This window comes from Gouania willdenowi, chromosome 3 (genome assembly GCF_900634775.1).
Source record: "Gouania willdenowi chromosome 3, fGouWil2.1, whole genome shotgun sequence".
NCBI lineage: Eukaryota > Metazoa > Chordata > Actinopteri > Blenniiformes > Gobiesocidae > Gouania > Gouania willdenowi.
This window is the reverse complement of record NC_041046.1, coordinates 7,538,208-7,563,503: the sequence shown is the minus strand read 5'-3', so window position 1 is coordinate 7,563,503 and position 25,296 is coordinate 7,538,208. Positions and strand designations below refer to the sequence as shown.

General features: G+C 39.8%; 1 protein-coding gene across 1 annotated transcript in view; it reads right to left on the bottom strand.

Annotated features, from left to right (window-relative positions):
- Positions 1-3,168: 3,168 nt before the first annotated feature.
- LOC114461283 (multidrug resistance-associated protein 9-like) overlaps positions 3,169-25,296 on the bottom strand; it is a 63,045-nt gene continuing 40,917 nt past the window's right edge. Inside the window, 16 exon segments of the mRNA XM_028443259.1 lie at positions 3,169-5,918; positions 6,645-6,809; positions 9,535-9,648; positions 9,727-9,805; positions 10,315-10,474; positions 11,961-12,150; positions 13,417-13,506; positions 13,576-13,730; positions 13,733-13,764; positions 14,740-14,877; positions 16,278-16,504; positions 16,591-16,770; positions 19,214-19,317; positions 19,405-19,503; positions 19,621-19,665; positions 23,851-23,941. Coding sequence (XP_028299060.1) covers positions 5,826-5,918; positions 6,645-6,809; positions 9,535-9,648; positions 9,727-9,805; positions 10,315-10,474; positions 11,961-12,150; positions 13,417-13,506; positions 13,576-13,730; positions 13,733-13,764; positions 14,740-14,877; positions 16,278-16,504; positions 16,591-16,770; positions 19,214-19,317; positions 19,405-19,503; positions 19,621-19,665; positions 23,851-23,941 — 1,962 coding nt within the window. The 3' untranslated portion in view covers positions 3,169-5,825.

Sequence of the window (25,296 nt, the reverse complement as noted above, 5' to 3'; positions counted from 1 at the left end):
AATGTAGCTTCCATGATGGCTCCACCTTTACCCCCCTCCCCCTTCCCTCTGTGCTCCGTCTCACTCACATGCATGCTCACAGCTGCTGCAGAAGAGGAGCTCAGCTCATCGTTTGTAGAAACGTTGTTGTCTCATGTCTCATTCAGCAGTAAGTAAACAATAAACTTTCTTATTATATGTTAAAAAACGTGACCAAAAACTCTGTTTTAAGCGGTGACACGCTTTCAGTGTGGGCTCGTACATGCGAGGGGTTGAGAACGATCAGGGAGACATGATTGGTTAAAAAAAAAACGCTTAATTTTTTTGATGGATGATGATGGATTTTCGTCATTCCTTTTTCAGAACAGATAAGATCTTAATTTCTGTCAGGACAATAAGACAATTTCAACCAAAAACTTAAAAAGTGTATCTGGAGAAAATCGCCTACCCTAGCTTTAAGGCAGTGGCTATCCGTACGGTTGCTGTATCAATATACCGACATTATATCCATACACAGCGCCCCTATTTGGCCAGTTTAGGTCATGTGATAGATAAGTCATTGGCCAGTTTAGGTTACGTGACTAAGACTAAACCCTAACCCTAAACCTAATCCTAACCCAAAATGCTACGTACGAGTACTTTGGTAACTGTACCAATAGCACCGAGGGTTGTCTGTACAGCAACCGTACAAATAGACACTTTATTTATTTAGTTGTGGCACTCCTCGTCCTATAGTTAAGCCAGTGTTGGCACCTACAGGACCAGTGTAAGGACCTTCTGCAGACCTAAACCAGTCTTTGGTCTGGATCCTGTCCCAGTAGATCAACACTGAATCTACTGTAGCTGAGTCACACCTCTATTGACCTTTGAACTGGCAGAGCTCAGTAAAACCGCCTCAAACAAAGACTTCATTTAGGTGCAAAATAGATTGCAAAGCTAATATTTGAAGCTTGTTTTAATGAGTTTCTGTGTTGATTTTGGGTAAATTTGGGCTCCACTACAGCACATTTAGCATCAAAGTTGTGTGCTTGTGTAGGTGGGTGGTCGCAGTCCTTCAGCCGGGCTGGAAATAACTGCTTGACTCTGATTACTTGAGTCGACTGCAGGACGATTTGTCAACAAGTTAGGCATGAATCCAGAATCAAAAGTATAGAACAAGCTGACCAGATTTAGACAGGAAGGGCATGAAACCATGTAACCATGTAAGCCATGTAACCCCAACTACTGCACACTTAAAAATATAATAATGTCATTTCAGATACAATGTAGCCCTACAGTGAAATTTGTCTCTGAATTTTACCAATCCTCTTGAGGAATAATATATAATAATAAAAACTCAATTAATTAATGAATTAGCCTACTGGCGTTTTCAGTGAGAAACAATCTATTTTTCTTTTTTTTTTTGTTTAATATTTGAAATCTAGGAAATATTTGTTGATTGAACATATAGCAGTAACACAACATATTCATCACTCTGAAATACAACTCGCTACAACTTTAATGAGAATTAAGTGAGGTTAAGAGGATAAAGAGTACTGAGTCTGGGTATTTAAATCGTTCTCCATGTCAAAGCTGAAAATCCACTTTCACGCAAGTACGTGGTAGCAAAGGGCGTTTAAGTTTTTACAGCATGTTTAGCTAGCGCAAAAAACAAAAAACAAAAAAAACAAAAAACGTAGCTCTTGTCATATTTGAACTTTTTTGATTAAATTATTTCTGTCACCACTAGAGGGCAGTATAACATGATTCAATGTGTAATTTGTGGCAATGCATGGAGGCTCCTGCCAGCTGCTCTATTTATACCCTAATTTCCTGTTGTCACGCTGTTTTGAATTTTAATTCACATATGAGAACCTAGGCCCTAGACATTACTCACCACCGTACTTTTTCCTGTATAAAATCAGTGCTAACATGTTTTTAACTTATCTGTACCAGCTCCCAAAGTTTTCTTATTTGACAGATAAAAGCCACTTTCTAACTGATGATTGCCAGAATGTTATTTTCCTGTTTCTTCAGACGTTTTAGGTTTCACACTGTGAAAAACTAAAGCAGAAAGTAATACAATTTATCATAAGAAACACAAACCATGTGTGTCTTCTGTGCAAACATTCAGGAGTGTTTAGAGATGTTTTTAGTCTATTACTTTTTATTATTCCACTTTTTTTTATTTTTTTCAGTGTGTCCACGACTCAGAAAACTCTTCTGAGCCTTTCTCCAATCAACACACCTGTGTGTGCTAATCATTATAAAACCACTCTGGGTCAGTAGTGCAACAGTCAAATCAAAAATAGTGGATTTTACAACTTAAATTACCAATATTACAAAAAAAATAAATGTATTTCCTGCAACAGCCGCATTCTCGATTTTGTAAATGATCAATCTTATTTCTAAATAAGGAAAATATCACTGATTTATGTATGGCATGCACACTAGTAAAATGTTGAAAACATGGTTTTACCAGTAGTATCACTCTAAAGACATATAGAATGTAAAAAAAATAAGGTTTTAGAGTTTTGGCGATTGTTTCATGCATGGGAAGTGTGAGTTCAGAAGAAGAAGAAGAAGAAGAAGAAGAAGAAGAAGAAGAAGAAGAAGAAGAAGAAGAAGAAGAAGAAGAAGAAGAAGAAGAAGAAGAAGAAGAAGAAGAAGACCATGTTAGCTGTTTCCCATGACTTATTAAAAAAGGTTGAAAAAGTGTTTTGTGTTTTCTTGAAAAAGTTAAAAACTTTGTTATTGAGGGACAAATATGTGTATTTAGTCATGAAAAGTTTAAACACTGGAAACAAAAATCTGATTCAGATTCATTTTGTTAAAGTGTGTTGTGTAAGAACTTGCTAAAAAAATAAAGAGAGCAACTTTTACATGATGCAATAAATCAGTGTTATGTAGTATTCTGGTACCTTTCAGATAATTAGACATGACCACTGACAAAAATAAGATTTTTAGAATTTTGTCACTTTTTTATTTAAACTAGATTTCCTTAGTGCCAACAGTTGGATTAGCAAAAATGACTTTTATCATTTAAAAAAAAACTTTACTTAGAGAAAAGTTTTTTTTTTTTTTTTATCTGACACTGTAAATAAAAATCTGATAAAAATAGAAAGGAACTTCAGTCACTGCATTCCCTGCATGTAAACAATGGAGAGAAACAATGAACCACATGGTTTAAGGAGAAGCAGATAAACACTGTTAAACCATCAATGCCTTTATTCTTAAAGGTGCTGGAGACCAGCTTTTTTCTAGTTGTATGTGTATTTCTTTGCCAGACCAGGAGGACAGTGATTCACTTGATAAAATTATTGTTCTAGTTTGGGTATTCGTGTTATCACCTCACTCTACCAGACAATACATTTCCACTAGATTCGGATCTTTTTGTGTAAATTCTATAATAAACATCTACCATTGTTTTGCAACAACTTTCAGTCCGTAAAAAAACTGTAAAGCAGTTTTTGGGGAAAACACAAGAAATCTCAGTAACAAATAACTACAAACACTTCTACTGGACACCACTTCCCACAATGCAATGCACAAAACCTTTCTGACAATATCAGTATGAGTTACAGTTGTAGGTTACTTCATTCAGATTAGCCTACATATATGTTCATAACAGGAGCTATGCACAAAAAATAATAAAATCATTAACTTGTAAATATGCAGTAGCAACTATTCGCCGGAAAATAAAGCCCAATAAAACTCTGGAAAACAATAAACAGGAATAAATATTTGCTGCCTGGTAAAGACAGTAGCGCTAACAACCAGTACAATTATAAACTTGGTGAACATCCGAACATCTGGAAACATCCGAAATGTTTCCGGATGTTTCCAGGTTTTAGTATCTCCTGCAGCAAGATTATCTCTCCTGATTTAAAATATTTGACAGAAGAGCAAACAATGTTCATGCTTTATAAGGCCTGTTGGTAGTTAATGTGTGAAATTAACATTTAAAAAAAAATATATATTTTATTAATGTAAATACAGCACTTAGAAAAGTCTCCTGTTTGCAAATGAATTTGTCTCATGATTCTGTGGCATCTTTTCTTTTTTTTTTTTGTTATTGTGAGACCTGGAGTAGCTGTACTGAGCTGTACTGTATTGTTTCACACAGTAAATCTCCTCAAATGGCAAACCTCTGTGTGTAGCTCAGCTCTTTTATCTACACAACACAACGCAGACGTTTCTAGTCGTCAGCACAAATGTACAGGTCACAGATTACGTTTCAGTTTTATGTCGTAAATAAATAAATGCATACGTATAATTGAGTTTTTTTAATGAAACTAACAAAAAACCTGATTTTAACCAAACAGACAAAAAGGAACCAGCATTTGTTTTTGTGATATTAGGAGTTTTCACATACTGTAAATGCAACTTTAACAGGTTATAACACACTTGAGTGGAGATGTGTTCCTGGTTATCTGATGTATGTATGATGGTGAAGTTAGGAGACGACCGTACAGTGTGACCGTTAGCATGACCTGATCTCCTTTTCTCTGAAGCCAGCAAACAGACACTGACGACCTGGATAATTAAAGCTGATGGAACCGGCTCATAGCTGCACTAATGAAATATGAAAATAAAAGATCAGTCACCGGAAACAAAGGTTGAACAACAAAGCCAACATGCTTTGTTCACTACATTACACTTAAAGCTGCAGTATGTCTGTTTTTTTTTGTTTTTTTTTAATCATCTTGTCAAAAATCCATCATCATCTTTGAGCACATTGTAATCCAAAGCGTTCTGAGTGGACTGTGAGTCTCTGCTCCTTCAACAGTTATACAGCAAAGCTCGAGGAACAACAAAGGCCGAGGTGAAAAAGCAATGGTGTCAGGTTCTGTTTGTGTTTAGCACTTTTGTTCTGAGTCTTTGTTTATTCTGTGTTCTAGTTGCTTGTGGCTCCACCCCCCAGTGATGTCTGTGTGCTTGGTTGGTGACTGATTAGCTCCCTCATGTTTCCACCCAGGCGTGGCCCATTCCCAATCAAGCTTCCCTCACTATTTAGCTGAGTGCTTGGACACAGTATGACTGCTGGATCATTGTTGATGTCATTGTCTTCTCTCCTTGTGTCCTGTTGTGTTTTGTTCCCTGGTTTCTTTGTTCTGCCTTTTTGGATTTTGGATGAAGTTTTGAGAAAAAAACATGGATTGGTTCCGTGAGCGCGAGGCTGAAATCAATGAAAATGATAACGGGCACTTTTAATTTGAAACGCCTTTGTTGATAAACAATGTAACAGGTTGATTTGATCAGATTACTGCAGTGTGAGGATCGGATGCTAGAGGTTATTAATGAACAGATTGGTGCGCTAGCGCCCCCTCACACTGAGGTCAAAAACTGAAAAGGTTTCACTTTTGGGTGAACATGAATGTGCCGTCCTGGTGAAATGAAATTAAAAAAAATGTTTTGCAACACCAAATAAGTCCAAAATAATGGATGCACACACTCGGGCTATGTACAAGCTGTTAAAAAAGTTTCAGGTGGAACAGACACCGCGTCAGGGAGTTCTGGAAGCACTCATGCAGAACTTCCTTGCTTTTATAGATCGATAGATTGCCTATGTTTATTAAGACATTAATGCAGTTCTACAAAGATAAAAAACAACAATATATACAAATAAATGACATTCCTTCCATAAAACATTTGTAAAATCAGAAGATAAACATACACAGGTCATAGTTTCAGGATTTTTTTACCTTTTCACATTCAACTTATTGTTAATTAACATGCTTTAAATTTTGGTTTTGCATGAATTTGAAATGGTGGTTTTTAACAAAAGTGATCAAATCTGTAATCTTTGTTCTGCTGGTTAATGTAATTCACTATTCTAAAAGAGTTTAGAAGTAGACGATTGTTGTTCAGTTCTTCATCGTGTTTGCAGCTGTGAGGAGCGAGGAGAACAGAGAGTCTGGTCTCTGCTTCAGAACATCTGGGGATTCCAACTCTGCCGCCTGTTGGAGGGAGCATTAAAAGTGCATGAGTAACATCTGTCATTTCAAACAGAGAACATCTAATAAATGCAAGATAGCAACTGTAAAACTGTTACTGATTTAGGAAACATTTTCCAATTGTTTGAGTTGCCCTCACAACATCTAACCCAGGGGTCAGTGAGTTTCAATCCTGGAAAGTAAATCAGATTTTAGATGGTGCTCATTGGTGACTAGAGCTCCTGAGGGCCTCTGTCATGGTCCATAACGTCCTACCTGGAGCCCACGGGCACCGTGTTGGTGACCCCTGCTTTAACAGGAGGTGATGGGAGAGACGGAAATGCTTGTTTTACATAAATCTATCTATAATTTTTATATTTTTTAAAAAAGTGACGTGTGGCTCCTTGAAGCACATGGTAATAAAACATGACAAATCAGTTAGCTCTACTTTTTCTAATGCTCACAGTTTAAAGAGCATTTATGTCCACAAATAAAGTTTAGGAGCATTTGTTTTCATCAACAAACTCATAATAAATTAAATATTATATTATTAAAGCACACTAATTAAATGGCTTCAAGTAATTTCTCCACCAAATAATCGTTGCTTCTAATTTCAATTTATAACCTAAATAACATTTGAAAAAATGTAACTACACTCTGCCCTCTAGTGTTAAAAGTGTGATATAACATAATTCTGCAATAAAAAAATCTAAATGAAAAACATCCAGACTTAGTAGTGTTAAGAGATACCTCTCCACTGTCCATGACGAGAATTCGGTCTGAATACATGACAGTGTTGATCCGATGTGCAATGGTTAGCACGGTGCAGTCAGAAAAGGCTTCTCTGATGGTGTTCTGGATCAGAGAGTCTGTCTCTGCATCAATGGAGGCTGTGGCTTCATCCAGGAGAATGATCTGAAACCATGTCAATATTACACATAAGGTGCAAAAATACCTTAAAGAATTCAGAAGACGACACATTTATTAACCATTAACCCTGTGGTTCCCAACTGGGAGGGCGCACGAACAGCCGTGCTAAACATTGAGCATTAAAAATAGAAAAACATGTTTTCTTTGCACTTAAATAAAACTGGTTTAAGCATATTTTACATGTTTTTTGTGAGTTTTGAAGGAGAATAGTCACATTTTTTACTTTTTCCAATGAGGTTACATTATTTACCCATTTTCATTCTCATTAAAGGGTTGAGAACCACTGCATTAACCACACCTACCACTACATTTAAGAAACCTAATAAACTTTTAAGATGAGCACTCAGAGAGCACAAACCTCTGCCCAATATCCTCTTTGCCACATACTGGCAGTTATCTGGATCAATGATCCTGTTCATGGTACCATGATCATTCACACTTTAAAGACTTGGAATACATTAATGTCTACATTTATAATGATAGAGTAGTTTCTTTTTTTAATTTATTTATTACATTTTTATCCATGTTTTTGAAAAATCAGGATAAAATGTGAAAACCAGGGAAGCCAACCTGACATAACTGAAGCTGTGTTTCCATTACCCTTGGAAATGCGTAATTCTAAATAGCGCAAAAAAAACTGGTAAGGAAACACCTGAATTTTGAAAAATCAATTAAATATCACTAAAAAGTTTTTACACTTTCATGAGGAGGAATTTCAGACGTTTTGATGTTGGAATGTGTTGCAAAAGCTCCATGGAAACACTATTTTGACAAATACACGTACTGGTCACATGACAACTTCTCTCTGAGAAAACATGGTGTGGTACATGTAAACAGAAGAGGAGACCAGATGGTATTCCAGAAAGCAGGTTAAGTTCAAAGTATGTTCCAGCTCAAATGAGGGAAACTCTGAGTACCCCATTCCTGAAGGCGAGGTACGCTCTTCTCTGAGTATGTCACCATGGTAACAGTCTCTATGAACTGAACCTGCTCACTGGCAGGTTTTGTCTAAGAAACCCTGGTTTCTACCTGGCTCCGCCCACCTGAACAACACCTGAACAACAAGTTCCCTGGATACAAACCTGTGGCAAATGTAAAGGGGAGATGTCAATTTAATTGAATACACATTTAAGGCTTGACATTTACATTTTTTCTTACTGTAATACAGCTGGATGTATAGTCATGAGTTGATCACATCGTTTGAAAGCCACAGTGGCACAGCAGGTTATGCTTGAGAGCATAGGGTTGGGGGTTTGAATCTAGACTGTCATCTTTTTTATCACATCTTTTTTGGACGTCCAGACAACTCTGGCAACGACATGACATAAAAAATCAATATAAATGACGCAACATTAGCCGGCCATCGCTGTCTTTATGGCCGCTGTAGCGGGAGGGCTGTACACTTTCTCAACTTACTGGGAACAAATGAAAGTGGAATACTCTTAGAATACACCTTTTAAATTATAATTACAATTTGAGTGAACTCATCCTTCAGAAACTCCATAAGCTGAGAATTTAAACCGGAAGTTACAAGGTGAAGCTGTCTGTGATAAGAGCTGTAAATGTACGGCTGTAGAAGAAGTGATCAGCCCTCTCAGTGCAGCAGCCCTCCCAGCGATGCTGTCCTGCGCCACAGACACATTTTATTCATATTATTCCACAGTCGTCACGCTACTGGAATGATGAAGTGATGAAGTGACCAAAAAGCGCGACTCATCTCAGGTGATTTAAGCAACTATAGTCACTGAATTGGCGCGCTGTGTGAACACCTTTATAAAAGGCTGGTATTCTCCAAACACCGGCTTAGTTCACCTATCGGGGTGAATAAATCGCTCTCTTCTGGGTGGTTGCCATGGTAGTTTGTGTTATCTTTGCTTCATTGAATGATGGCTTGTTATTGCGCTTGTGTACTTAAAGTAAACCAAGGTTTACATACTCAGGGTTGATTGACTCACTTCATACCAGCTGTAATGGAATCAGATACCCAGAGTTTACCATCGCGGGGTATGTTGACCCAGAGTTTATGGATAGACTCAGAGTTTGTAAACCCTCCTTTCTGGAATACCCCTCGGGACATTTCTTAGCCTGATACTTAAAAATGATTACTGCCACATTAGACATGAAACATCACGTTTGGAACGTACGTCTTCCTGCGGCGAAGTCTCACGGGTTCTAGATTTCACGAGAGTTACGAGACTCCAGTCCAAAACAACGTTCAATGAAAACACGTTCAAAGTGCAATTATACTTCGTCAACAGTTAGAAATATCACTTTTATCTAGTGAAAATCTGTAATGGAAACCCAGCTTCAAATTTCATAAAGATCAGTCAATTACATACCGAGATCTTATTATGTTTTGTAAATTTGCCAATAATGAGAAATATGTATTTTTTTATTTGTTTGAAACTTATCCAGATTCAGTATATTGATCCAGATCCTTTCCAAAATGTAATGGAATCCTCCATTATATAAGGTCCATCTTTGGCTAAAATGTTGTCAAATTCTGTTACTTTTGTACTTTAAAAAATGAATAAACGTCAGTGAAAATATTCCCTAATAATCCTGACAGATATGATGAGTGAGAGAATCTGACAAAGAGTGAAGCAGTATCAACCAGAATCAGCCCTTATATCATCTCATACCACAAGAACAGCTGTATTACATCTGATATTAAGGTTTAACTGGTTGATCTCGTCATATCTTATCTGACCTTGGAGTTACGCAGCAGTGCTCGGGCCATACACAGCAGCTGTCTCTCCCCCACAGAGAAGTTCTCCCCGTTTTCCAGGACTGGAGCATGAAGCCTTTCCTCCAGCTTTATGAGCTAAGGAAACAAACCAGAATAAAAACAAATGTAAAAATGTTGGTTTAATGGAGCATAGAGAGCCTAGGGCTGACCTACCGTGTCCTTCATGTAGGTCTTCTCCAGCACAGACCAAATCTCCTCATCACTGTGTTTATTAAAAGGGTCCAAATTGTACCTTTAGAAGAACACAGTTATTCACTCAGAGGTCAATACATCAGTGATGCATGTGTATGGACGTAGATTTGTGTCTTTATTATTCAATCAAAAAAAAAAAAAAGAAATCAAAAATTTTTAAATCACTTCAATCAAAAATAAATATTTTCAATCAAAGAAAAAAAAATGTTCAATGCAAAAAAAAAAAAAAACAACCTTTGAAACCAGAATAACTGCATTTGAACACTTTTTTTTCTTTGATTGAAAATGTTTTTTTTTTTTTTCTTTGATTGAAAATCATTTTTTGAAGTCATCTTTTTTAGTATTTGGGCCATATTATGATTAGTACATTTGTGTCTTTATTATTCAATAAAAAATAAAACATTTCAATCAAAGAAAAAAATGTTCAAATGCAATTTTTTGGGTCTCAAATATTGTTTTGTATTTGAACACTTTTTTTCTTTGATTGAAAAGTTTTTTGGTTTTTTTAATGAATAATAAAGAAACAAATCTGATAGTTGCCACGGTTACCTGATAGTCCCAATAAACAGCACAGGGTCCTGAGGGATGATTGACAGTTTACTGCGTAGATTATGGAGACCAATGGACTTGATGTCCACGCCATCGATTTCAATGGTTCCTTCTGCTGGTTCCACCAATCTGAAGAGAGCTACACCTAAAGAGGATTTACCTACACACACACACACACACACACACACGCACACACGCACACACACGCACACACGGTGCGAGATTTATATTTCACAAATTGAAAGTATAGAAAAACAGTTGTTTAAGATTGTTTGATTTCAAAAATGTATTTTAATTGTTCAGAAATTTCAGGGGACCCCATTTAAACTCAAGGCGACCCCACATGGAGTCCTGACCCCAAGGGGTCACATGCGACATCGCTGATTGGACAAGGCAGCTGTCGTTCAGTTTTCAGCGTGTCCATCAACCAGTATGTCACCAAAGAAGCAAAATTGCTTATATTTCTTGGTACTGGAACGGACAGTGGCCTCGTCCAATCAGCGATGTTTTCTTTAGTGTGTGTGTGTTTTGTCTTTTGTGTTTGCGTTTTCTTATACTGTATGTGTTTTTTTGTTTTTGAATTCATGTTTCGTATGTTGTTTCTGCGTTTTCTTTTTCTGTGTTCTCTCTTTTCCAATTGTGCCACCGTACCTTGATCTATGACTAAACTATCAAATTAATCATTAAACTTAAAATAAACTAGTTAAGTTTTTTTTTTTTTTTTTTAAAAGTATGTTTCAAATAACATTAATTTAAGTATTTACAGTTAGACTTTCTTATTTTCAAATTAGTCATTAAATACTGAATGTGATCAGTAAGTACTGTTAGAAATGTGAAGGGAAAGCATCAGGGGCGGAGCTACAGGCGAAGCTACAGGGTGGCCTCAGAGGGGCCCGGAAAGGAGGAGCCAAGAAGGCGGGCTCTCCATGACTTGTACTTGTGTTTCTACATACTACAAACTATTTACGAGCCTTAACAGCAGTTCATTCACTGCCATTTTTCAGTTTTTCAAGCATCACATATGTAAACAACATGGTTTCTGCGCATGTCAGTCACGCGTCCTGCTCATTCTCCAAATTCAAACTTATTAAAAACCATTTGAGGAGCACAGTGGGACAGCAGAGACCGAGTGGACTTACCACGTTGTCCATACAGAGACATACAGAGGCTCATCGTGTGCCCTTCAAATAGTGGTGAGTAGGTCTATAGTACTTATTAAAATAGTGTTAGTGAACATGTGGACTAAATGTAAAATACAGGCTCTGAGTTGAAATGGAGAAAGTGGGTGTCAAAATAAAGCGGTCACTATCTGTGGTGCTGAGATGCTTTGAATTTGTGTTTGTGACCATCCAAATGTTTTTGTTGTTCTCTTGTTTTGTTATACTTCATGTCCATTTGATGGACTTCAAAATGACATAGTCGCTCTCTGTGGTGTCGAAGCTTGTAAGCCCTGCTGTATGTTGTAAAATGATGTTATCATTATTATTTGGGTTTAAAGGGCCCGGTCATTAGCTCCGCTCCCGGCCCGGCTCTGATTTGTTCCACTACTGGAAAGGATATCTGCGTTAATAAATGCCCTATGAAATAAAATCAGTGTCCAGAGCCACATGTTGAAAAACAGGAATGCGAATAATAATGCTTCCTACCAGAGCCTGTCCTTCCCACAATGCCCAGCTTCTCTCCAGCTCGGATGTGGATATTGAGCTTATTCAGCACTATTGGTGTATTCTGTCTGTATCTCATCTTGTAGTCTTTGAAGGAGATGTCTCCACTCTGAGGCCAGTCCTCTTGGACATTCACTCCCTTTACATGTCGAGGGGCCTCAGGCTGACAGCCCTGCAATGAAACAGTTAAAGGGCCAGTATTATGAAAAAAATCACTATGTAATGGTTTTGCTACAGTGATAAACATTCCTTTAGCCTCATTCAGAGGGTCATAGTTGAAAAAGTTCTGTTTCCTTCCTCCCTTGTTATTCCACATTGTGTAAAAAGTCAGCTCCAAACGAGCCAGTTGGATTTTTCTCATTTTGTGATGTCACAATGAGGAAACGCCTCCTGCTGACAATCCTGGCTCCTCCTACCCTACATAAAAATATGAGCTCCTCCCTCTCAAACTACCTCACAGGTAAAACAAACACTTTGGTTTAATATAGAATATACATTATACTTTATTGTCATATATGTAAAGCTACGTACACAAAGTGTGTTCTATGCATTTAACCCCTCCCTGAGGAGCAGTGGGCAGCCACAGTGTAGCGCCCAGGGCGCAGTTAGGGTTAATATAAGGGACTGATCAACATCCCACAGTGATGGACCAGAAAGATTAGAACCATGAGCTATGATTATAAACCTGTTCCTTTAACCTCTAGTACCTTTACCCACAGATAATATATTTATGTTCAGTATATAGATTATCCAGTATATAGATAATCTGAAGCACAGTGTGAGCGCTCACAATCAGTTTCATTTTTACTAGTCGTTATGCAGCCTTGCATCGCCTTTGACGTGATCTGACGTGTTTGTGACATAATGCGACGCAGCGGTTGGACAAAACAGTGGACTATCGTCTTAAATGGATTATTCCTGTGGTTAGAATAGTTGAGGATGAGAACAAAGTGACTTAGCAGTGAGTGTTTGAAACAGCTGATTAATTGATGTGATAAACACGTCCGGGAGCAGCGTTTGTCGACTCACAATCACAACTGCTGCGTAAATAGCCATGTGTTTTACTGTCATGTGCAGTTTTGGGCTGAAAACAATAACAGGAGTGTGTGGATAGCAAAACAAATTGCTATAGTGATCAGCTGTGGTGTAGAGTCAGACACGCCCACTCATGCATATGCGTGAAGACCTCAAAACAGCCCGTTTTTAGGAGCGTCATGAAAGTCAATTTACAGAGGCTAAAACTCGGAAAACAGGCGAGTTTGGGAAAATAAACCTCAAATACTATGTTGTTGGGGTTCTTAGAACAAATGTAGATGGGTGAAAAATAGCATAACACTGGACCTTAAAGGCACGTTTAAACATGTCAAGGGAAATGACATCACAGCTGAACCAGGCCGCTCTGGTGCTACAAAGACTAGAAGAAGTGGGACAGACTGACCGTGATATATTCTTGCTGTCGCTCCACTGAATTAAATCTTGCCTCCACCTCTGTGGCCAATCGCACCACAAACTGGAGAACGCCGGTCAACTGAAGAAAAAAAAAACACTCTTAGAACCAGCAGCAGAGCACGTGTCATGTGTCACGTGTCAAACCAACCTGTGTAGTATAAGACAGCACCAGGCCTTTCAAAGATGGACTGATGATGTCATTACTGGTGAGAACTACAGCAAGAGCCACACACCCCGTCATGGTCGCGGACATGAAGTCCAGCCAAAAGCTGAGCCACCGTGTGCCGCAGTGGAACAGCATGAATGGTTTGAGTTGATGTCGCTCAGGAGCTTGAACCTTAAACATGATTAATAAAGTTCTTATCCATGAAAACAGGAAATATCAGCTGCTGATGTTTAGTAACACTTTTATTCATTGGCTGATAATACGTTGTCATTGTTATGACATGACACTTGTCATTAGCATGAACATGGTGTCGTTAAGGCTGTCATTAAGTGTTGTTCGTTACCCTAACCCTTTGTTACTCTAACCCAGAGGGCAACTTCCACATAAGGGGCCACAAAAACATGTTTGATTGATCGAAGGGCCACATTATCAACATTCACGTCAGAATCTAGAATAATGAGCGATCCTAGCATTAACACAGGAGTGTTTATAGTTATTTTGTGTGCTTTCTGTGCATTTCTGTTAAAATATATGTTTTTTGGAGTCATATGTGTATTTGTGTTGTCATTTTGCATTTTTGGAGTAATGTTTGTGTATTTGTGGTTTTTGTTTTGCTTGTTTGGTAGTACTGTGGGTTTGCAAACTTTTTTAGTTTTTTTCTTGTCTTTTTGTCTACATTGTTTTCATTTTCTGTAATTTTGTTTTTTTGTAGTAGTTTTGTGTGTTTTTGGAGTATTTTCTGTATTTTTCTTGACTTTTACTGTATTTTCATGCAATGTTGTAAATATTAGTATTTTTTAATGTATTCTTTCTTTTGTTTGACGTATTTTTATGTCATTTCATATGTTTACTTTGGGGGCCACATAAAATTATTCCAAGGGGCGTATGTGGCCCCCGGGCCGCCAGTTTCCTAAGCCTGCTCTAACTCTTTGTTACCTTAAATTTTTGTTACCCTAACCCCAAACCCTACCTAACCCCACTAGATCCTTTAAAGGTGTCATAATTTAGTGAACAACACTTAATGACAGCCTTCATGATACCTTATTCATGCTAATGACAGCGTAATGCCAGCCGGTATAAAACTTCAAGTAAAGTGTTGCCAAATTTTAATAATAAAGGAGATAGTTGGCATAATGACTATCATACTGCTTTATGTGGCTGTCTCTTCTGTTGTAGGCGTGGATGGTGCTCAGGCCCTGCAGGGTGGAGATGGTGGCGGAGATGCAAGGAGAGCGGCTAACGTTCTCCATCTTCTTCATCTGACGGATGCTCCTTTGGAACACACTGCAGGAAAACATTAGATTATTACTGAGATTCTATCCATCATCCATCAGTTGTTATTCATTGTCAAACTCAAGGCCCGGGGGCCAAATCTGGCCCTTTAGAGCAACAAATTTAGTCGGCACGAGAAATTTAAAATAACAGAGAAAACATGAAACATTTTGTAAATTATCAACTAATTCAGTTGTAGATATTTCAGCTCCCCCAAATACAAAAAATAAAATAAAATCCACAATATTTGCAGAGCTCAGTTTTCCAGTTGGTGTGACGGCAGTCATTTTTAATCTTAAATTGTAAAAAAAGAAAAAAAAATCTGGCAAATTTTTCTCAAATTATTCCATGAAATTTCCCCAACTTCCCTCAATCAGGGACTGGCATACTCAGATAGTTTATCATTTATATATTATTTATTCGTGGAAGTGCAAACAAGGGAACATTAAAGGTAGGGTAGGCGATTTTCAAAAGCTAGCATGATTTTGAATGTAGCCTCCCTGATGGCTCCGCCTTTACCCCTTCGCCCCTCCCCTCTGTGTTCCGTCTCACTCACATTAAGGTGCACAGTTGCTGCAGAGGAGGATCTCAGCTCATCGCTTGTATTATGTAGAAACGTTGTTGTCTCATGTCTTATTCAGCAGTAAGCAAACAATAAACTTTACTATTATATATGTATATGTAAATATATATGACCGAAAACTCTGTCAGCAGTGACGCGCTTGTGCATGCGAGGGGTTGAGAACGAGCTGGGAGACAGGGAGACGTGATTGGTTAAAAAAACGTTTTTTTTTTTTTTTCCATTGGTCAGTTATTACAGATTTATAGCTGCTACAGATGATGGATTTTCGTCATTCCTTTTCGGAACACATAAGATCTTAATTTCTGTCAGGACATTAAGACAATTTCAACCAAAAACTTAAAAAAAGTATCTGGAGAAAATCGCCTACCCTAGCTTTAATGTTCAATTTGCTCTTTTACCACACAAAAAAATCAGTGGCCCACCTAAACTCAAACTGTTCCATATTTGACATCCCTGCTCTACTCTATTCCACCATAGTTAGTGATATGCAATAACAAAACTCTCTCCTGGTCAGTTCTGGTCATACTGCCCTAAGCAGGCCAGATACCATTGTACACTGACAGCACACACCAGGCCTCTGCCTGAGGAAACTCTGCCATGTTTTCACTACCCGCCATCAGCAACATACATAACCTGGAGGGCAATGAACAGCAACAGATTCACTAAGGCACACATACTGAAAGCTGGTTTACCTCAGAATCTCAGACTGGTCTGTTCTCCAAAACACTTTGATAATAAACCCTGTGTCCACATCTGACCAGCAACCCTAAAGCTTGACTCTGTCTCATTCATCAACAGTTAGATATGTTTAGTTCAACAGTGAACTCACAATAAAATGAGAGTGAATAACATTCCAATGACGAGCACAGCTACCAGCAGGGGTGGGAAGACAGCAGAAATAATGACAATGATGAATGAGACCAGCAGAACAAACTGCAGGAAGGAGTCCATGTTCAGGGGAAGCACAGCGTCCACCTCCTCTTGATCTTTGGAAAAACGGTTCAGAATGCGGCCTGTCGGCGTCGTGTCGAAGAAGCCCATGGGACTGGCTACAATCTAGATACCGCAACACAGATGTTGGTCAGGCACTGCTGCTCATTGTTGATATTCATATCAGTAGTGTAGAAATGATGAAGGCTCACCTTCCTGAACATGGTGTCGTGAAGTTTGCAGGCAGCCTTTAAGGTGACGTGAGTGTAGAAGAAGCATTTGATAATGGCCAACAACAGCGTGACTATTACCATCAAACCATAAATCAGCTGGTAGAAGTGCAGTGATGGGTTTTCAGAAATGTCACCAGAGCTTGCTGTCGTGCTGTTGGACTGACAGAAAATAAAGACATTTATTGGGATCACGGAATCAATTTACTAAATATAATTTATTCAAAAATGTACATTTTTATACTCATTTTGCAGGTGAGCCTAAAGAAAAGTTGCATGCACCTTGTTAATAAACCAGGTTCATGGTGGTGAGTGTGTGTGTAACTTAAATATTTTTTGACCCCCACAGGCTTAGGGAGAACATGCAAACTCTCCACAAATGGACAAAAGCAAGGAGTGAAAATATGACCCTTGTACCACCTAGTGGCCATCCTACAAGATAAAAGGGGCAGTATTGTGAAAAAAACACTTTGTAATGGTTTTGCTTCAGTGATATATATTCCTTTAACCTCATTCAGAGGGACAAAGTTGGAAAAATTCTGGTTTCCTCCCTCCCTTGTTATTCCACATTTTGTAAAAAAATCAGCTCCAAACGGGCCAGTTGGATTTCCCCCAATAATACGTCATAAAGGGAAAACTCCTCCTCCTGACAATCCTGGCTCCTCCTATCCTAAATAAGAACGTGAGCTCCTCCCTCTCAAACTACCTCACAGGTAAAACATAGATAGCGAAAGCAGGTTGATATTACAGTTAATATCAAAGTTAAAATCTTTACGTTCAGTTTAAAGATAATCTGAAGAGCAGAGTGAGTGCTCACAATCAGTTTCATTTTTAGCAGCCGTTATTTTGCATCCTATTACCTTTAAGGGATGATCTGACGTGTTTGTGACCCAATGCGATGCAGCGGTTGAACAAAACAATGGGCTATCACCTTAAATGGACTATTTCTGTGGTCAGCAGTGACGCGCCGTCAGGGTAGGCAAGGTAGGCAGTGCCTACCCAAGGGTGAATTGATATTTTGATTATTTGTTTTAATTATAACAAAATTATAAATTATTTATTTTCCCATTTCCAATAGCCTACAGTACCTATAAGTTTGAAAGTGTCCGCATTTTGTGCATTTCATAGACCAAATTACTAAACAGCGCTATTTCCTGGAACAGTTGCAAGTCTCACTCCACTGTAAGGCAGAGGGAGGCCACGCCCCCTCCCAAAGTCATGTTGCTGCTCTGCTTCTGTTCCCACTGTGTAGTTTTTCGTGTTTGTGCATGCGCAGTCAGGTCCCCAAAATGACAACCATTTACGTCCAAAGGCACCTCTTAGAGCTGCCTTTGGATGTAACCGCCCTATGCTATATGCTATACGTAAGTTCACAGTACATTAGTGAATAGATGCCATGTGACCGTTGCTGCTATGTTCTCTAGCTAGTGGGTGGGATAACACTACAGGCAGGATGACAGCGCTAGAGACAATAGAGAAACTTTTTTTGAGGAAAAACTACAGCTTTTAAAAGATGGAAACCAACACCTGAGCTACCAGACCTTCAGCAAAGGAAAGGTCAGAAAATGTTTCATACTTTTCACAGTGAATGGAACAAAAGGAAGGATTGGCTTTGTGGATGCTCCTCACTCAGGCTGTTCAGAGTTGTTGTTGTTGTCTTTTTCATCTTGTTGGGAGAGTATGGAGGCTATATTCAATAATTGTTTGTTTTTCTTTAATAGTGTTTTACGATGTTGATTTTGTTAGATGGCTAAATGCTTGTTCATGTGGATCTTGTTGGGTTTTTTTTCTTTCTTATGATGCATTTTATATTTTGATAAGCGCATTGAGATGACTTAGTTGTAAATTGCTTTATACAAATAAAGTTGATTTGAATTGAATTGACACTTGCCAGCAGAAACATATGAAATTGTCATTGGTGGTCTTGATTTCCAACGTGCCTACCCAACCCTAGTGGTCACGGCACGTCACTGGTGGTCAGAAGAGGTGAGGATGGAAAGAAAGAGACGTCGCAGCTCACGTGAGTGTTTGAAAAGGCTGAGAGTAGAGAGTTTACTTCCCTGCCCAAGTGCTCATAATCAGTTTAATTTTTAGCATCCATTATACTGCCTCACTTTATGGGATGATCTGACGTGTTTATGACCCAATGCGATGCAGCAAATTGGACAAAACACATGATTATCACCTTAAATGGACTATTTCTGTGGTCAGAAGAGGTGAGGAAGAGAAGAAAGTGACTGTTAATGATTTACTGCTGCTTGCTGTAATAAACACACACGCTGAAGCAGCATGTGTGTGTTTTACGCCCACTCATGCATATGCACAAAGGCCCAAAAACTGCCTAAAAAACAGGCTAAAACTCCAGAAAACAGAAGAGTTTGGGAAAATAAACCTCATTACTATATGTTGTTGGCGTTCTTAGAACAATTGAAGATGGGTGAAAAATAGCATAAAACTGGACCTTTAAGTCTGAAAAAGAACTGAAGAGTAGAAGAATACACACAGCACAGATTTATGGGCCAGTACATACACTGCGGGTACAACATTAAGATCTTCAGTTGGATGATGTGTTATAAAGACAAAGTCAGAAAAGCAGGACTCTTACCCCATCTCCCTGTTTCAACCAGAAACTGAGCCAGTAATTGCTGAAGGTGGTGGATCCAACCAGCAGGAGAAAGTTCAAGAAGACAAAAAAGCTGATAAAGTAGCCTGCAGTAACACAATTACACTTAGGGTAGTAGATACACAAGCGGTTGGTTATTGTGAGGAATTATGATGATGAATGTGTGTGCAGACCTCCAGCAGCTCGGACGTACTGGTGATAAACTTTCCAGGGGACGGATCCTGCAGAGGAAGCCTCCAGGCTGACCAGCTGGTCCTTATTGTGGCCAGTAGCTTATGAGAACAAATTATAATATTCACGAAACACATACATCCCAAACAAAGATGTAATAAATAAATAATTTAATCAGTAAAGTGATAAAATACCAAGACAAGGATTTTCAAACTTACAGATTTGGTCCACTGACATTTCATCCTCATCAGAGATGTCAAACGCTGAAAAGTAAAAATCACAGGTTAGACATAACTGACAGTGTTAGAGTCAAAGTCAAAGCTAGCATAACTAGCTTTATTCCCTGGAACATGATTTACATCCAACTAATATGGGGTGCCAATTGTAAAGTTGCACATGCTAAAATAAACAGAAACTTTTTTTGCAACATTTAGTAACAAACCACGTTTGCGAAACGGACATTTTTTTTTTACGTCACTTATGACCAGATTTACAGCTATATTTGTGTAATGTGATATTTCTTTTTGTGAAAATATAATGTCAATTTGAAATTTAAATGATAAATTCGGTGTGGTGCCGCGCTGCCTTGGGTTTAGAGGGTTCTGGTGGCTGGCGGCCCACTGTCCTACAGGCTGCGATGGGGGTGGTAAATGGTAAATGGTAAATGGACTTGATTTATATAGCGCCTCATAACCCTAAACTTAGGGTTCAGTGTCTTGCCCAAGGACACTTCGACACATAGTCAGGTACTGGGATCGAACCCCCAACCTCTCGATCAGAAGACGACCCTCTACGGAGAACGGAGGTGGCCGCTGGGGTGGTGGGGTGGGGGGGGGGTGCTTGGGTTCACCGGGGCTGCCTCCCTGTATACGGTGTTGTATTGTGGTGCCTGTGCTGGTCCTGGTGTGGCTCCCTGGGCTGCTCTGGGCCGGTGTGCGGCAGAGGTTGCCCCCTGGACCGCTGGGGGATGTGGCCGGTGCGCCTGGGGGGTGGGGGGTGCCGCCGTGCTACATGGAGCCGGCATGGTTTTGGGGGTGCCACGGTGTGGGTCTCCGGCTATGCTGGTTGGCGCATCCCTGGGGCCCGTGATGGTAAATGGTAAAAGGACTTGATTTTATATAGCGCTTTATCACCACACTGAAGCAGTCTCAAAGCGCTTTACATATCAGCTCATTCACCCAATCACTCTCACATTCACACACCAGTGGGACAGGACTGCCATGCAAGGCGCTAGTCGACCACTGGGAGCAACTTAGGGTTCAGTGTCTTGACCAAGGACACTTCGACACATAGTCAGGTACTGGGATCGAACCCCCAACCTCTCGATCAGAAGACGACCCACTACCACCTGAGCCACGGTCGCCCACGGTGATGCCACATGCCCGTCTGCGCCATCTGCCCTCTCCGGTGGCCCGCCATGTGGACGGGCCGGGATCACACCAGACAGGCCTCCTACATGGACACTTCACTTCACTCCCAGCTGGTCTGGCTCACTCACTTGGTGCATCACACACCCATACCCAACCCTTGGGGGGCTGGATGGGGGGGGGCGCCGCTTGTGCTACTAAGTAGTGGCACGGGGGTGACACTCCCACCTCAGGTTGTCCTACCAATCCCTCCAATTTAAAATACACCTCAATACAGCACCCCCCGGAGGGTACGACCACCACCTCCACCCTCTGGAGCAATTACACCACATACACATATATAAACAAAGGTTGGGTAGGGAGCACCGCTCCCCTCCTTCTTTTAATTGCACCTCATACACTAAACACACACATTCACACAGGGGATAGGGAAGTGCCTCTCTATTAGGGAAAGGATAGTAACAATAACAGAGTGGTAGGTCGGTTCACACATTTGTGCCTGTCGGGTAGGGGGCCCGGCCCCTCTATTGATGACTGGGCCGCCCTTGGGGGTTCCCGGTCCCGGGGGGGGGTGCTCTTCGGGTTTGGCGGGCTTGGCCGGCTGGCTGGGCAGGTCCTGGTGGGGGTCTTCTGGGCCCGGCGTCACGGGCTGCACCCTTGCATGCCTGTGGGTGCGGGTGGTACCTACTTGGGCGGTGCCCTGCGAGGCCAGGGTCTGTGGCTCTGCCGCCTTGGGGCTGAGCATGCCGCATGCTAGTGTGGCGGTCTGGCGGGGCCCTTGAGGGGGGGCTGACTTAAGCAATAACTAAGGCTCATTGCATGGGCGGCATCAATAAAAGTGATCTGGGGGGCTCGGCCGGTGCGCCTGGGGACTTTGGGGTTGGGGGTTTGCGGGTCGGGTGGCGTGGTGCGCTGGGTCCGCGCTGGGTCCTCGGTCTTATGTGTCAAACACCTGCAAAACTCATACATCAGTCTATCTTATTTCTAGTCAGAAATACCTCTAGTCAGAAATACCTCTAGTCAGAAATACCTCTAGTCAGAAATACCTCTAGTCAGAAATACCTCTAAGAATCTATCTAAAAAGCAGCAAAGGTCTGCGTGTGTGTGTTTGTGTGTAAGTGTGTTTGTGGAGCGAATTGCTCTCCGATGTGTTCAACTTGAAACTTTGTCAATGGGGTCCACATAGCTCAAGTGTGTGCATCTGTTATTTTGGAGTAATCTGGTGATGCAAAACATTCAAAACACTCATTTTAAGATAACGGCACTCTTGCTAATGAGCGCGGTATTGAGCGCGCTACTTCCGGAACCGGGTTCATGACGTCACTGTGTCGCAGTTTGTTTGGGTTAAAAAAAGAAAATGTAAATATTAAAAACGTTTTTGTACTGCTAAAAGTTATTTAGGTTAATATTTCATGGTTATTCTAAATTGTTCCCGTGATCCCAAACTTCCTTTAAATCGCGGGTCACGGACTTCACTTCCTCCTCTGTCTCCATGACTGTGGGCGGCGGCTGTGCTGACGGCCAATAGCCGACCATATTTTACATTCTGCTTCTTCAGACGGAGGAATGTAATGTTTTTGGGTTCACAACACGGCTCCACTATAATCATTGTCTGTGCTGCGCAAGGGTGAGTGTTTCTTTTTATGTTATTCTATGTGTTAAGATGCTAGCAGCTATAATGTAAACACACACGCACGCACACACACACACACACACACACACACACACACACACACACACACACACACACACACACACACACACACACACAGTATTTACAATAAAAACATACAAAATTTGTGAAATAAAAGAAAAAATAAACAATATTTATAGAAAAAGTACACAAACTACAACAAAATGCACAAAAATATACAAAATGACTCCAAAAAAAAACCTAACAACAACAAAAATATGACAATGACTCAAAATACACAAACCTAATATTTAAACAAAATGACAACAGAATCACACAACATTGGAAACAAAAAACAATAATTAAACAAAAAATTCATAAAAACAGAAGAGAAAGATACAAAAAATGCACATAATAACTCCAAAAAAAACACATTACAGAAAAATACACCAAACAAAAAATATAAAAATGAGTAAAAAAAACAAAACACATTTATCATGCGCATGTCCCAGAATATTAAACCAGGGAAATCACACACACTATTTTACTTTGCACCTGCAAATATAGCCCTTTATAACACGACAGAGTACAGAGTATGTACACCTCTTTGTACATCCAACCTTTAAACACATACTCATTTGGTCATAATTAACTCTACTTAAGCCCCCATTATATGAATACATACTTCCAACGGGCACCATTCGAGTTTAAACAAATTTGTAGATTTTTGCCTGTTGTGTTTTGAAAGAGTGGCAGACACCTTGTATTTGTCTGTCAAAGTAAAACAAAAAACAAAAAGATAATTTATTTGTTTTATTTGTCCAATATAAAATAAATTCTGTTTGTTTTTCTTGTACAGAGCTTCCCTTGTCACGATCAGGGTCTGTGGGTTGATTTTTGGGTCGTTTTCAAATTATCATCCCCTTGTTTAGTGGTGTAGTTTGTCTAGTTGTGTGTATTAGTGGTTATGGGTTAAAAACTCAGGGAGTGCATTGTAAGGTGTTTCCATCAATGTTGTATTCTAGTGACTGATTTATTTTTGTGCTTTCTCTGTGTTTCTCCGTGGCTCTGTTTCTGTTCATTGTGTATTACGCTCCCTGTCCTGTTGATGTGTAATTGCAGAATACATATTAAGATCTCTTCTCCTCCTATGTTCTCTGACAGGTGAAGCCCATCTTCCTGATTACCCTCACTTTTTAGGGTGTGCTGGAGTAGTGAGTGTTTGCTGCTTGATTGTCTTTGATGACCTACTCCAAGTGTTATGGTTTGTTTCTTTGAATTTAATGGTTTCTTAGACCAATCTCTTGGAATATGGATTTAATTAAATGGACTTTAGGTAACACCATTGCTGCCTCCTCATCCCTCTGCGTCTACCTCTTTGACAATCCTAAATACATTCCTTCTGTGTCAAAATGTACAAATAAAAAATAAAGCGGTTGTTTTCATACCAGGGTTCACAGTCCCACTCCCAGCACGACTTCTAATTTCATCTTCTTTTTTTGCTGTTGAATCTATAGACATCTCATCCTCATTTTGAATCTGAAATTAAGAGAAAATTGGAATTATCATGAAAACTGTTGAAAAACTGCTAAAAAATGTGTCACATGTTAAAGTCGCTGAGGGGCAGATTCACAAAAATCTGAAATAGAGGGTGGTAAACCAGTTGCTTCCCTAAATCATTTGGTGATGCAAGGAATGCTGCAAGGAATTCACCAAGATTGCAGCAATGATTAGCACGCACGCAGAATTGGTGCAGACCGACGAATTTTAATGAGTGTTTTGCTCGTTCAATGTGGAGACGTCAATGCGCACAAGCACAGACATTTAAGGAAGTTAAAATGGAGGCAGATGGACTTCTGTGTCTGCTGCACAAACATTTAATAATGCAGAAAACTAAATAAATAATAAAAAAAAAATTCATTTTTTTTTTTAGCAGAACCAAGTAACTTGCGTTTAGCGCTCCCCTAAAGGTCCCTTTAAGTTATGTCACTGTCGTAAAAACTCTGCACCCCCCGCTGCCTGTCCCACCCCACAGCTACTTTGCTCTCCCAAGACGGTAGTGACCGATCACTGAAAAATCCTAATACAACAGTGACACTAAGGGTGCTTTCACACATATAGTCCCATGTGACCATGTGAACAGTATGAGGAAGAGAGACAAGTAAAATAAATGAATGATGTGGGAGTAATACGGAAGCTAGTGCGGAAGTGTGTGCAATGTGTTTGTTTGTGTGCTGACAAAGCGGCTCTGAAAATGGATGGATGGATATTTGTGTGTGTGCTGCCTGATGGAGCACTGGGTCGTGAGTGTGTGTGCGTGCCTGTTGTGTGTGATTGCTGTGTGTTGCTGCTGAGCTGTTACTGCATGGAGTTGCTCAGTTCCTCGGACAAAGGTCTTCTCTGCCTTTTTTTTGCTGACTCCACCATGATATACAGTAAGTTTGAGAAAAGTGAATTTATAGACAACCGTATAATCTAGCATTGGTTTGTAGTGGGCTGCCGTAAAGCAGTACGTCTGCCACCGGGTCGAGACGGTTTTCTGGCCAGAGACAGCAGGGAGTGATGAAAGACCCCCCAATCACCCCATAAACACTTGTATTACCCTCACAGGGACTACGAGAAGGATTTACTCAGGTGAAAAAGTTACTTAACTATGCTTTGAACAACAACTTCAAAACCTGACATTTTTCCCCCTAATTTAATGTGGGTGCTCCATCAGGTTCTGTAACTTTGCTCTGATCAGTCCATGAAAAATAGGCAAATTTGGACAGAATTTGTCCTATTAATCTGTTGATGCATTGATCTGAGATAATAAAGCAACACAGTCTGTCAATCAGTCGATCAGCACCATTTTAAGATGATCTACCATCATACAGCAGGTTTGACCTCCTGAG